Source organism: Chlorocebus sabaeus, chromosome 24 (genome assembly GCF_047675955.1).
Source record: "Chlorocebus sabaeus isolate Y175 chromosome 24, mChlSab1.0.hap1, whole genome shotgun sequence".
Lineage (NCBI taxonomy): Eukaryota > Metazoa > Chordata > Mammalia > Primates > Cercopithecidae > Chlorocebus > Chlorocebus sabaeus.
Window position 1 is genome coordinate 31,808,489 of NC_132927.1, and position 13,252 is coordinate 31,821,740.

The 13,252-nt window shown below is 45.2% G+C and overlaps 1 protein-coding gene across 1 annotated transcript in view; it reads right to left on the reverse strand.

Annotated features, from left to right (window-relative positions):
* Positions 1-5,649: 5,649 nt before the first annotated feature.
* The window catches only part of ATG14 (autophagy related 14), a 49,535-nt gene continuing 41,932 nt past the window's right edge, over positions 5,650-13,252 (reverse strand). Inside the window, exon 10 of the mRNA XM_073011001.1 lies at positions 5,650-9,148. Coding sequence (XP_072867102.1) covers positions 8,842-9,148 — 307 coding nt within the window. The 3' untranslated portion in view covers positions 5,650-8,841. The remainder of the gene's footprint in view (positions 9,149-13,252) is intronic.

A 13,252-nucleotide genomic window follows, 5' to 3' on the forward strand; every position in this document is an offset into this window, starting at 1 on the left:
TGAAAGTAGAAATTAGACTTAAAGGTGAAAGTAGAAAGGATTCTAAGCCAAACTCCTGTTAATGTTGATATTTTGGCTGGGCGTGGCGGCTCACATCTGTAATCCCAGCACTTTGGGAGGCCTAGGTGGGTGGATCACCTTAGGTCAGGAGTTTGAGACCAGCCTGGCCAACATGGTGAAATTCTGTCTCTAATAAAAATACAAAAATTAGTTGGGCATGGTGGTGTGTGCCTGTAATCCCAGCTACTTGGGAGGCTGAGGCAGGAGAATTGCTTGAACCCGTGAGGTGGAGGTTGCAGTGAGCCGAGATCATGCCACTGTACTCCAGCCTGGGTGATAGAGTGAGATCCTGTCTCAAAAAGAAAAAAAAAATATATTGATATTTTTCTTCTTCCCATGAATCACAAGTGTTTTTAATGGCATCTAGAATAGTGAATCCATCCCAGTTTTCAGTTGACTTGGCCCAAATCCATCAGAGGAATCACTATCCATAGCAACCATAGCCTTACAAAATGTATTTCTTAAATAAGACTTGAAAGTCAAAATTACTCCTTGAGCTGCAGAATGGATATTGTGTTACTGTGCATGAAAACATTAATCTTCTTGTATATCTCCATCAGAGCTCTTGGATGACCAGGTACAATGTCAATGGGCAGTAATAATTTGAAAGCAATCTGTTTTTCTGTGCAGTAGGTCTCAATAGTGGGCTTAAAACAATCTGTAAACCATGCTGTAAACAGATGTGGTGCTGTGCAGGCTTTGTTGTTCATTTACAGAGCACAGGAAGAGTAGATTTAGCATAATTCTTAAGAGGCCTAGGATTTTTGGAATGGTAAATTAACACTGGCTTCAACTGAAAGTCACCAGCTGCATTAGCCCCTAATGAGAGAGTCAGCCTGTCCTTCCCAAGCTCTGAAGCCAGGCACTGGCTTCTCTCTAGTTGTGAAAATCCTAGATGGCATCTTCTTCCAACAGGATTCTGTTTCATCTCTATTGGAAATCTGTTGTTTAGTGTAGCCATCTTCACAGATTACCTTAGCTAGATCTTCTGGATAACTTGTTGCTTTCTCTACACTTTTATGTCACAGAGACAGCTTTTTACACCTCATGAGCCAACCTCTGCTAGCTTTCAACTTTCCTTCTGCAGCTTCCTCACTTCTCTCAACCGTCATAGAATTAAAGAGACAGAGCCTTGTTCTGGGTAAGGCTTTGACTTAAGGTAATGTGGCTGGTTTCATCTATCTAGACTACTAAAGCTTTCTCCATATCAGCAATAAGGCTGTTGTGCTTTTTAAATCATTTATGTGTTCACTGGAGTAGCATTTTTCATTATTTTCAAGAACTTTTCCTTTGCATTCACAACTTAGCTGTTTGGCACAAGAGATCTAGCTTTCAGCCTGTCTTGGCTTTTGACATGCCTTCCTTACTAAGCTTAATCATTTCTAGCTTCTGATTTAAAGTGAGAGACATGGGACTCTTTCATTTGAACACTTAGAGGCCTCTGTAGGGCTATTAATTAGGCCCAATTTCAATATTGTTGTGTCTCAGGGAATAAGGAGGCCTGAAAAAAGGGAAATAAGGGAACAGGAGGTTGGTGAAGCAGTCAGAATACACACGTTTATTAAGTTTGCTCTCTTATACAGACAGACCATGGACCCCCAAAATAATTACAACAGTAACATCAAAGATCACTGATCACCGTAACAGATACAATGAAGAGATTTGAAATATTGTGAGAATTACCGAAATGTCAGACATGATGAAGTGGGCACATGCCGTTGGAAAAATGGCGCTGATGACTTGCTCAACGCAGAGTTATCACAATTTGTAAAAAACCCACTGAGAGGTGCGACAAAGCAAACCGCAATAAAACAAGGTATGCCTGGATTAAGGCAAAAAGAATGTAAAATGTCTCAAAGGAGTAGCAGAACTCCTTTAAGCCAGTACCAATGGCCCCTGAACCAGAAAACAGCTATTTCCTCCTGTGGATACTAGACTTAGTCCTCTTTATTTTGAATGCAACTGTGAAATTGCTGACCACAAAAGTTACTCTCTGCTCCTATCATTCTTTCATCAGCCTTGGGTTGGGAGGTCTCTCTATTCCATCTACCATCAAACCACTTGGCACTTTAATTCCAAATTGAGAGCAACATACTTACGCTCCAGAAATGCTGTCTTGACAATTTTTTTCTTTTTTTAATTAGGGAAGTAAGCTGCTGGAAAGCGTAGGAAAGTTCTTTCCTCAAAATCCAGGTGTCTTCTGAAGCCATATAGTAAATGCTAAAATGTCACACCCAAAGGGAGGGCGAGGTCAGGAACAATCTGATACGGATCTGGAGGTATCAAAGCCACAGGACCCTTTCTTTCTTTTCTCTATTTATTTATTTATTTATTTGAGACAGTTTTGCTCGTTGCCCAGGCTGGAGTGTAATGGCACAATCTCAGCTCACTGCAACCTCCGCCTCCTTGTTTCAAGTGATTCTCCCGCCTCAGACTCCTGAGTAGCTGGGATTACAGGCACACACCACCACTCCTGGCTAATTTTTTTTTTTTTTTTGTATTTCTAGTTGAGATGGGGTTTCATGATGTTGGCCAGACTGGTCTTGAACTCCTGAGCTCAGGTGATCCACCCACCTTGGCCTCCCAAAGTGCTGGGATTATAGGCTTGAGCCACCAAGCCTGGCCTTTTCTTTTTTTGAGATAGAGTCTGCTCTTTCATCCAGGCTGGAGTGCAGTGGCATGATCTTGGCTCATTCCAGCCTCAGCCTCGCGGGTTTACATGATCTTCGCATCTCAACTTCCTGAGTAGCTGGGATTACAGGTGCCCACCACCACACCCAGCTAATTTTTTTATTTTTAGTAAAGATGTGGTTTCACCATGTTGGTCAGGCTGGTCTCAAACTCCTGACCTCAGGTGATCCACCCACCTTTGTCTCCCCAGCCCACAAGACTCTTTAATACAAGCTTGTCCAACTCGTGGCCCATGAGCTGCAGGCGGCCCAGGATGGCTTTGAATATGGCCCAACACAAATTTGTAAACTTCCTTAGAACATCATGAGATTTTTTGCAATTATTTAAAATAGCTCATCAGCTATTATTAGTGTATTTTATGTGTGACCCAAGACAATTCTTCCAATGTGGCCCACAGAAGCCAAAAGATTCGACACGCCTTAATGCCTCTGAGTTTTTTTTTTACTCAACTGGCTCTAGCCCATTTTCAACACTTAACTAGTGTCATCAAATACCTTCTGCCAATTTTCTTTCTTTTTTTTTTTGAGACAGTTTCACTCTTGTTGCACAGGCTGGAGTGCAATGATGTGATCTTGATCTCGGCTCATTGCAACCTCTGCCTCCCGGGTTCAAGCGATTCTCCTGCCGTAGCCTCCTGAGTAGCTGAGATTACAGGCATGCGCCATCACTCCCGGCTAATTTTGTATTTTTAGTAGAGACCAGGTTTCTCCATGTTGGTCAGACTGGTCTCGAACTCCTGACCTCAGGTGATCTGCCTGCCTCAGCCTCCCAAAGTGCTGGGATTACAGGTGTGAGCCACCACACCCAGCTAATTTTCTCACTTTTTAAAGGGGAGCATTCATTCAAAGGCTCTTTTAGATCCCTCCCATCACCAGAGTATCTCTCACTCCTCCCTACAAAAGGCACAACAAAGAAGTCATTGATGTAACTCTTGTTAGTTTACTATCCTCTTTCTTGGAGGAAAGATTATCCCACTGGTGGTTTCTGGGGGTTTTTGTTGTTGTTGTTGTTTTGAGATGGAGTCTTGCTCTGTTGCCCAGGCTGGCATGCAGTGGCACGATCTCGGCTCACTGCAACCTCCGCCTCCTAGTTTCATGCAATTCTCCCACCTCAGCCTCTTGAGTAGCTGGGATTACAGGCATGCACCACCACACCTGGCTAATTTTCTTTTGTATTTTTAGTAGAGATGGGGTTTTGCCATGTTGGCCAGGCTGGTTTCAAACTCCTGACCTCAGGTGATCTGCCCGTCTCCACTTCCCAAAGTGCTGGGATTACAGGTGTGAACCACTGCGCCCGGCCTTTTTTTTTTTTTTTTTTGAGACAAGGTCTCACTCTGTCACCCAGTGAGTGTACAATCACAGCTCACTGCAGCCTCAACATCCCAGACTCATCCCAGCTCAACCTCCTGAGTAGCTGGGACCACTGATGCACATCACCACGCCTGGCCAATTTTTAAATTTTTGTAGAAATGGGGTCTCACCAGCTGGGCGTGGTGGCTCACGCCTGTAATCCCAGCACTTTGGGAGGCCGAGGCAGGCAGATCAGGAGGTCGGGAGATCGAGACCATCCTGGCTAACACGGTGAAACCCCACCTCTACTTAAAAAAAAAAAAAAAAAAAAAAGGCCAGGCGTGGTGGCGGACGCCTGCAGTCCCAGCTACTCGGAAGGCTGAGACAGAATGGCATGAACCCGGGAGGCAGAGCTTGCAGTGAGCGACAGAGCAAGACTCCATCTCAAAAAGAAAAAAAAAAAAGAAATGGGGTCCCACTATGGTGCGCAGGTTGGCCTTGAACTAACTGAGCTCAACCAATCCTGCCTTTGGCCTCCTAAAGTCCTGGGATTACAGGCATGAACCACTGTGCCCAGCCCTAAAAAAAATTCACTTCAATTATCTAAGATTGTGAACTCGTTCCAGTGTCTTTTCTCACCAGGTCGGCTAGTGGTGGTTTTCCTCATTGAGAGTTTCAAGGCTGAGGTGCGGATGGCTTGCCCAAGAGTCTAGTTTCAAGTTTTCTGGTACATTTTATTGATGCAACTTTTAAATAATCTCCCCACTACCAATGACAAAGTTATCCTTAATTCCTCCCAATCTGTTTCAATCTGATTCCTGCATCAGTCATGATGTAACTCGGGATGGAGAGATCTCCTTTTAAACATCAGATGGGAGCATGCTTTAAACTGCTGCCTGGAAAAACTGAAGGACAGTGCCACCAAAGCACACACGCTGTTCAAGAACCCTTCCGTTTCCTTGCCTATTTCCTCCTGTTGCCTGCCAGCCTTCTGTTCCAGACAAAGGGGCAGTGTGACCATGGCAATAGCTCCTGGGGGTATCCTGGCTGGCCTGGCTCTTCCACAGCAGTCACTCTTGGTGTCTCTCCACCACCTGCAGGTGGTCCTTCTCTCCAATCATCTAATCTGAAGGGCACCACCGACTACCCACCTGGGAGAAATTAGTTATAAAAGATAAGGGGTGTTGGGTCGGGGAGGGATCCTCCAAAGCTACTCAGGCCTCTGAGTGGTTCCCTCTAACATTTCCCTTTTCCTCTTGTCCTGAAGAAAGTCTGGGCAGGTTCCATGTGGGCATCCTAGAGGCCCCCTCTCCCGGGGGTCTGTTGCACAAAACCAGGTCATTGTAGGTCACATGCAACAAATGACGGCGACCAAAGAAAAACACGCCTTTAGGGAAAGTATGCAACCAGCTTCTCAGCTTGGGAGAGATCATTATTAATACCACCATGATCCGTAATTTTAAAAAACATATTAACGTTTTTTCTTACCTGGCAAAAAAATTCTACAAACTTCTTCTATAATTTGTAAAGGGTTCAATCTCATTCTTGCTACCCTTAATGTAGCAGTGGAAATGAAAAGAGTTTGAAAAAGACATACACATTAGCAAAGTACAGTTAAAAGATTTATTGCAGTAATACAATAAAAGTTTAGAAAACATTTGTATGACTCAAACTGGTTTAGAAGTTGCAGAGCAATGGGGAATTCCTGCAGTATGATACTGTGAGATCCTCGGACACTAGTCCTCTAACAGCAGGCCACTGAATGCTCTTCCCCAAATGATGTGAGTCCTTACATGAGTCCCATCCACTCTACCCAATGGTGATACACTGTTTTTCCCCCTTACAGATGTGTAAAACTTTTCTTAGTTATATTCCATTATCAAAAAATGTCTTTAACAGACCATTTTAAGCAGCCTGTTCGGTGCCTGTGGGTTTTTATTAGTATTACCTTGTTTCAATAAATCATTTTAAAATGGAAAACATGACCCAGTTCTATGGCTTTTTGTTTAAAAAAAATACCAGCTTCAATTTTTAAAAAAGCTGTTTACATATGGTTCTGGCACCTACATGAAAGATTTTAATGAGCAGCAAAAAGAGTAGAAAAAACAGTGGTTGAAATGTATACTTAAGAGTATTTACAGGGTGGATCCAGTGCAAAATAATGAAACCCAAAATATTTCAGCAGGTGTAAGCCAGTATGTTGGTGTTCAAAACCACAAAAGGGTTTGATCACTTAACCCTACATAAAGTGCCTCTAGTTGATATTAACAACAAAATATATCCTTATCCCTAAAGTTCCCACATTTGTAAATTTTGTTGAAGTACTCTAGATGAGTTTGTGATCTCTGGATTCTATTCTTTAGCTTCATCTCACATTCATGGTTTCATAAGAGGCTTAAGAAAACCACTACGATTGCGTATCTCTCAACTGAAGTCAATCACCACCAAGCTCCAAATCCCACTCTTACAACTGGTGAGACTAAGCTCTTCTGAGGGTTTTAGGTAGCTAGACAACTCTTACAAGATCGTGTTTATTTGGTGTCTGTTCAAATCCACCATCTTCACTCTCTATGAACTCCAGAACTGGATGGGAAAATGGAAGCCCAGCAATCATGAAGCTGAGCACTTAAAACAGAGATCCCAGCAGTGTCGAAGAACCCACAAGGGCCCGGGCATGGTGGCTCACGTCTGTAATCCTAGCACTTTGGGAGGCCGAGGCAAGCGGATCACCTGAAATCAGGAGTTCAAGACCAGCCTGGCCAACATGGTGAAACCCCGTCTCTACTAAAATACAAAAATTAGCTGGGCATAATGGAGGGTGCCTATAATCCCAGTGACTCGGGAGGTTGAGATGGGAGAATTGCTTGAACCCAGGAAATGGTGGTTGTAGTGAGCCGAGATGGCACCACTGCACTCCAGCCTGGGCAGCTGAGCGAGGCTCTGTCTCCAAAACAAACAAACAAACAAAAACACCCACAACGAGAAAAGCCTACTTCTTCCTTTCATGGAAAATTCATAGCGCCAAGGAATTTGTGACTACCAGATAGAAATAAACTCCCTTTTGCAACTCTACCCAAAACTATACCAAACACCAAATATACCATTAGCAAAAGCTATATAGCACCTCGGACTTGGAGGCAAAGTATCAACTATAATTGTGATGATGAGAAAAGAAGCTGGGGCATGGCAAGCCTCTGAATGATTTATCTGAGGTGCTATCATGCCAATCACATACGATATGGTACTAATGCCTGTTAGGAATCTTCCATAGGATTTCTTTGGGTAGTTGTTACAGAGGATTTTTTTTTTTTGCAGTTATTAAAAATAAAAAACTACTGACATATTTGTACATAATGCCTCTCTCATTATAGTTTTCCTATAAAATTGTCACTAAAAGAATGACAAGACACATGACCTGAAAATGATCTCCTGGTGAGGGAAATCCTTTTGAGACGGAGTTTCGCTCTCGTTGCCCAAGCTGGAGTGCAGTGGCACCATCTCGGCTCACTGCAACCTCTGCCTTCCGGTTCAAGCGATTCTGCCACAGCCTCCCAAGTAGCTGAGATTACAGGCATGCGCCACCACGCCCAGTAATTTTTTGTATTTTTAGTAGAAACGGGGTTTCACCATGTTGGCCAGGCTGGTCTCGAACTCCTGACCTCAGGTGATCTGCCCGCCTCGGCCTCTCAAAGTGCTGGGATTACAGGCGTGAGCCACCGTGCCCAGCTGAGAAATTCTTTATATTGTGCTTTCCCCAGAACAGAGCAGAGCAGCATCAGCCGTAAGGATCTGCACTACATTTCTGAGCAAAGCTGTGTCCTCAGAGCAAGAAAGAGTTCAGGGAAACAAGCAGGATGGTTTCCCCTGAAAACACCTGCCACCTACTCAATCCCACAGAAAGAAACTGCCCACTGAACTAAGTGGCTTTTCCCCTGTGCCCAGGCAGGCACTGAGCTTACATAAGGGAATGACCTTCATGACTTATTTTCACCCAGAGAGGATAAGTTCAATTTCAAAATGCTCATAGTGCAGATGGCAGGACTTCAATGAGCTAGGTAAGAATAGACTTAATTCCCCTCAGAATACAAGAAAATAGTTAAAAACTCTCTAGGACATTATTGCAGCCAGGATTTCTTCCATTTATGGATGTGAGTCCTAAAGAAAAAGACTTTCATTTTCTTTGGTGTGTGGGGTAAAGAAAAACAGAAATGTCTGACAAACTACGACAGAGCAGCATGAATGCAATACGTGTAACTCACCCCTCCCAAACAAAAGTAAAGGACCAAATTATAAAGAAATCATTTCAAATTGCCTGCTGCTTCTCCGTACAAAAAAATCAATGGCAGAAAAACTCTTTATTAAAGAGCTTTTATCTTTCATGTCCTAATAATCAAGAATCACCTCTTGTGATTCAACCAACCCCTAAAACTTAGCGTCAGGAACAGTCTCAGCACCGCAAGGACCAGCGCACTGACCCAGGTCTGTGGGCCCGGTGGCCTGGGCCCAGAGGAAACCCAAATCAATTGCTTCCTTGGCAGAACTGGCCACACGCACAGGTCCTCCTTCCACCAACACTGGTCTGGGCAGAAAGACCTTCAACCCCTGTTAAGTATCATAAGCATATTGGTCACCATCACAGGCTACTTGACAAATAGAAATGTTTGTCTCCCTGCTTAAAAAAAAAGAAACACTTTAACCTTTGTTCCAGGCACTATCTTAACTTAAACAGATAATGTTTACTAGAGTGTAGTGGGAGAAGAACTTTCTTGATGCAGATTTGGCATGTTTTGGTCCATGCTCATTAACGGTGTCCAGTGTAAGCTTTAAACCAGGAGGTCACCGAGGCTGCTGCAGAGGAGATCATCCCACCTGCACTGCTGCTCGCGATGGGTGGGGATGCCTGGGTGCTCTGACTCTGGGAGACTTCCACGGACTGGGAAGGGATATCACAAAACCGGGGACTAGGCAGGTTCTCCCAGTCTGTGCCCAGGTCGGTTTCTTCATCGCTGACACGCTCGTCTCCGCTCTCATCTGATTCTCCAGCAACTCCGGGATCCACAAATTCCATGGACTCCTCAAGGTCTGCTCGTACTTCAAAGGGCCCTGACCTGTGTGCAGACAATGAGGGTCTCTTTAGGATAACCACCATTCTCAACACCAGAAAATATGCCATCTTCCCGAAGGCCCTCACCTGAAGGGATGAGGCGTGCCGCATGCTGCATTCATTCCTCAAGTCTGTGCGGCACTCCGTGTTGACATATGATTGCGTTTTCCTTTACCCAAATAATCTCCATCCATGTTTTAAATAAAATCATGATACCACAATTTCCCACAAGTCTACCTACTTAATTGGTGATGACCCTGCATAGGAAAAAACCTCTTCACTGAGGTGGCCCATGTTGGCCCTAAGTCTGACTTCCTGTTGTAAAGAACTGCACTGTCTATGAGGTAAATACAGGGCACTCCAATGAGACAATTCTAACAAAAAGCCACTTGATGTATACTCTGGATATTATTTAGTGTAGTAAGTAATAAATGGTATACAAAGACGACTCAGTGGCCTCCTGTACATGTTTAAAAATATCACCACAATTTTCTAGGACACATTTGTAGCACAGAATGAGGCACAACTGTTTAGAATACATTCAGAAGCAATGTTGTATATTTCTGCACCATATTTCAGGAGAAACAATTTCTATTTCTCAAAGGTCCCTAATGACACCCTCACTGCCAAGTCCTATTACCCTTTCTTAGGCCTTATCCTCTTTGCTGGCACCTCAGCACAGGGAACTGAGTCAGCAAACCCCAGAAGTCTTTCTGCATTTCTTTTTTTACTGAGACAGAGTCTTGTTCTGTTGCCCAGGCTGGAGTGTAGTGGCACAGTCTCGGCTCACTGCAGCCTCCACCTCCCAGGTTTAAGCGATTCTCCTGCCTCAACCTCCTGAGTAGCTGGGATTACAGGTGCCTGCCACCACGCCCATCTAATTTTTGTAGTTTTAGTAGAGACGGGGTTTCACCATGTTGGCCAGGCTGGTCTTGAACTCCTGATCTCAAGTGATCCACCCACCTCCACCTCCCAAAGTGCTGGGATTAAAACAGGGGTGAGGCACCGCGCCCGGCCACCTTTCTGCTTCTTTTTCCCTCCCTTTCAAATGCCCCTCAGCTCCGGCTCCAGGGCAACCAGGCTGCATGTCCTCCCTGTAGGCAGCCACCCCCACCCACTGCCTTCCAGGGAACTGCCCTGCAACCAGCTACAGGGTGGGACCAAGGTGCCGCTATCTCCCTGCTGCTGCCCCCAAGATAAGCCTTGGTTCATTTAAGGGTTTCACTGATAACAACTTTGGGGAACAAAAGGAGAGGTCAAAATAAATAGCAGGCAGAAATGAGAGTCTAGAATTGTACAGCCTGATATTTCAGCCTGTGGTCCCAAATTCTTCACAGCCTTCACAATGATGAACGGCTAGTACTGGCCTCCAACACACCTCACCACGTCTGCACCTTTGACTCACTTTTTACAGGAGCAAGCAGCCCTCATTTCTCCCAGACACCTGTGCTTCCCAGCTTGGTAAAGTAGTAATAATAGCTATCATTTATGCTCCAGGGACTGTTTTTAGGGCTTTAGTAATTACATTGGAAGATATGCCATGGGGTTTCCCACTTGGTATCCAGTGAGTGATTTACACATTCAAAGAGCCCATCAGGCCAGGCTCGGTGGCTCATGGGTGTGGTGGCTCAGGCCTGTAATCCCAGCACTTTGGGAGGCTGAGGCGGGCGGATCACAAGGTCAGGAGATCGAGGCCATCCTGGCTAACACGGTGAAACCCCCTCTCTACTAAAAATACAAAAAGTTAGCCAGGCGTGGTGGCGGGCGCCTGTAGTCCCAGCTACTCGGGAGGCCGAGGCAGGAGAACGGCGTGAACCCCAGAGGCGGAGCTTGCAGTGAGCTGAGGTTGCGCCACTGCACTCCAGCCTGGGCGACAGCGCGGGACTCCGTCTCAAACAAACAAACAAACAAACAAAAGAGCCCCTCAGACTAGGGGGCTTCCAAGTTTACTAGGCCCCACCCTGCCCAGAAGTCAGTATTTTGCAAGGGTGAAGGGAGTAGGCTCCTACTGCCCCTTGAATTTCTCTGCCAGCAAATTAATGGCCACTGCACAGTTTTTAGCTCCGAGCACCCTTTTCTGTATCCTCACATTTCTCCTTGCACTTCATTTCTTTTCTCCCCTTTTTCTTTTCCTTGGCAAACAGTTCTACTCTAAAGCCATCTTTTCAGATTCCTCTCCTAGTGCCACTCCCAAATATCGTCTGGTTACTAAACCCTCAGGTTCATCCCAGATATCTGAACCAGTCTCAAAATTTTAGCTGGCTGGGATTCCTCCTCTCCCGCATCCCACTCTGTGTCTGAGGTCACCAGGGCTACCTGTTATTAAATAAGCCCCCTTTCCATTCTCAATTTGTCACTCTGGCCCAGGTCCTCACCTTATCACCACCACTTCCCACCTGCCTCCTCTTGCTGGAGAGCTGCCTCTCTCTCCTTCTGGCACGCACCCACTAAAAATGTTCACAATTTAAATTCTTTGCCTGGGCTCCCTCCTTTACTAAACCCAAGATGCTCTGATTCTGTTCTGTTCAGCTGTGCAGTCCAGGGGACCTCAAAACTGACTGCCAGGCTAAGTCTCTCGGTTTCCCCAGGATCCCCCAAAGGCCCCAGTCAGCTTTTTACCACAGCTTGCTCCTCCCTTCCTCCCTCCCTCCCTTCCTTCTTTCCCTTTCTCCCTCCCTTCTTTCCCTCCTTTCTCCCTCCCTCCCTTCCTCATTCCCCTCCTTTCTTCCTCTCTCCCTCCCTTTCTTCCCCAGTCAGCTTTATCCATAGCTCGCTCCTTCCTCCCTTTTTACCACAGCTCCTTCCTTCCCTCCTCCCTCCAAGGCTCAGCCTGTTTTCTTCTTTGATGCTGCCTTCTCTAATCCTGGGGTCTTAGTTTTCCCAGGAGGCAGGCAGAAGGGACAGAGAGGAGGAAATGGCATTTCCTCCGGGCAGAGTTCCTGGTGGACTCCAGTTCTCTGCGTGGAGAAATTCACCTGGCATGCAGCAGGTGCTCAGCTTAGTACAATGAAAAGCGACTGAATGGAAGACTCCTCAAGGAGCCTGTATGGAACCATTTTGGTTCCAAAGATCAACCTACATCTCTGAGAAGCCACAGAGCAGGAGGAGGGTCGTGGCAGAGGCCCCTGCGATGTCTCTGCACCCAATGCCCCTCTCCCACCACTTCTAGATTAGAGACACATCACCTGCCCGCCAGACCCCAAGCTAGAGACACAGCCCACAGAACCAGCGAGCAAAATAATTCGTCCAATTTTGCTTAATGTCTTTGAGGAATAAAGATTATAAAATAGTTTCCTAATTTTTAGTTTAGCTGAATAATGGATATCTTTTTTTCAAGGCCCTGAACCAGGAATACTCATTTTCTCATGGTGCTGCAGGGAGGTATTCTACCGATTAAGGCAACAAAAGGATCTTTCTGGCTTTGTAAAAGTCACTTTTACAATATATCCTATTTCAAATATGTGGGAGTATGTGCATTTATGGATACAGAGACTGCACAAAGGATAAGCAATGGGCAAAATATTAATATTAACAGGTGAATCTGGGTAAGGGTATATGTGTCTGTACTATTTTTATTTTTATTAATTTTTTTTTTTTTTTTTGAGACGGAGTCTCACTCTGTTTCCCAGGCCAGAGTGTAGTGGCACGATCTCAGCTCACTGCAACCTCCGCCTCCTGGGTTCAAGTGATTATCCTGCCTCAGCCTCCCAAGTAACTGGAATGACAGGCACCCGCCACCACGCCCAGATAATTTTAGTACTTTTAGTAGAGATGCAGTTTCCCATGTTGGCCAGGCTGGTCTCAAACTCCTGACCTCAAGTGATCCACCCACCTCAGCCTCCCAAAGTGCTGGGATTACAGGCATGAGCCACCATGCCTGGCCCTATTTTTATTTTTTTGTAATTTTTCTGTAAGTTAAAATTTGTTTCCAAAAAAAAAAAAAAAAGTTTATCTTTTCAGAATAGAATCCTCGGTTCTGCCAGTCTGAGTAGAAACAGGAAATCCCACCCAGGTTCCATGAACAATCTTCTTTACACTTTGATTCTGATGAAAGTGGGTGGGAAAAGGGGACTTTTGAAGTTCTACTTCCTGTCCTCTGGCCATAAAC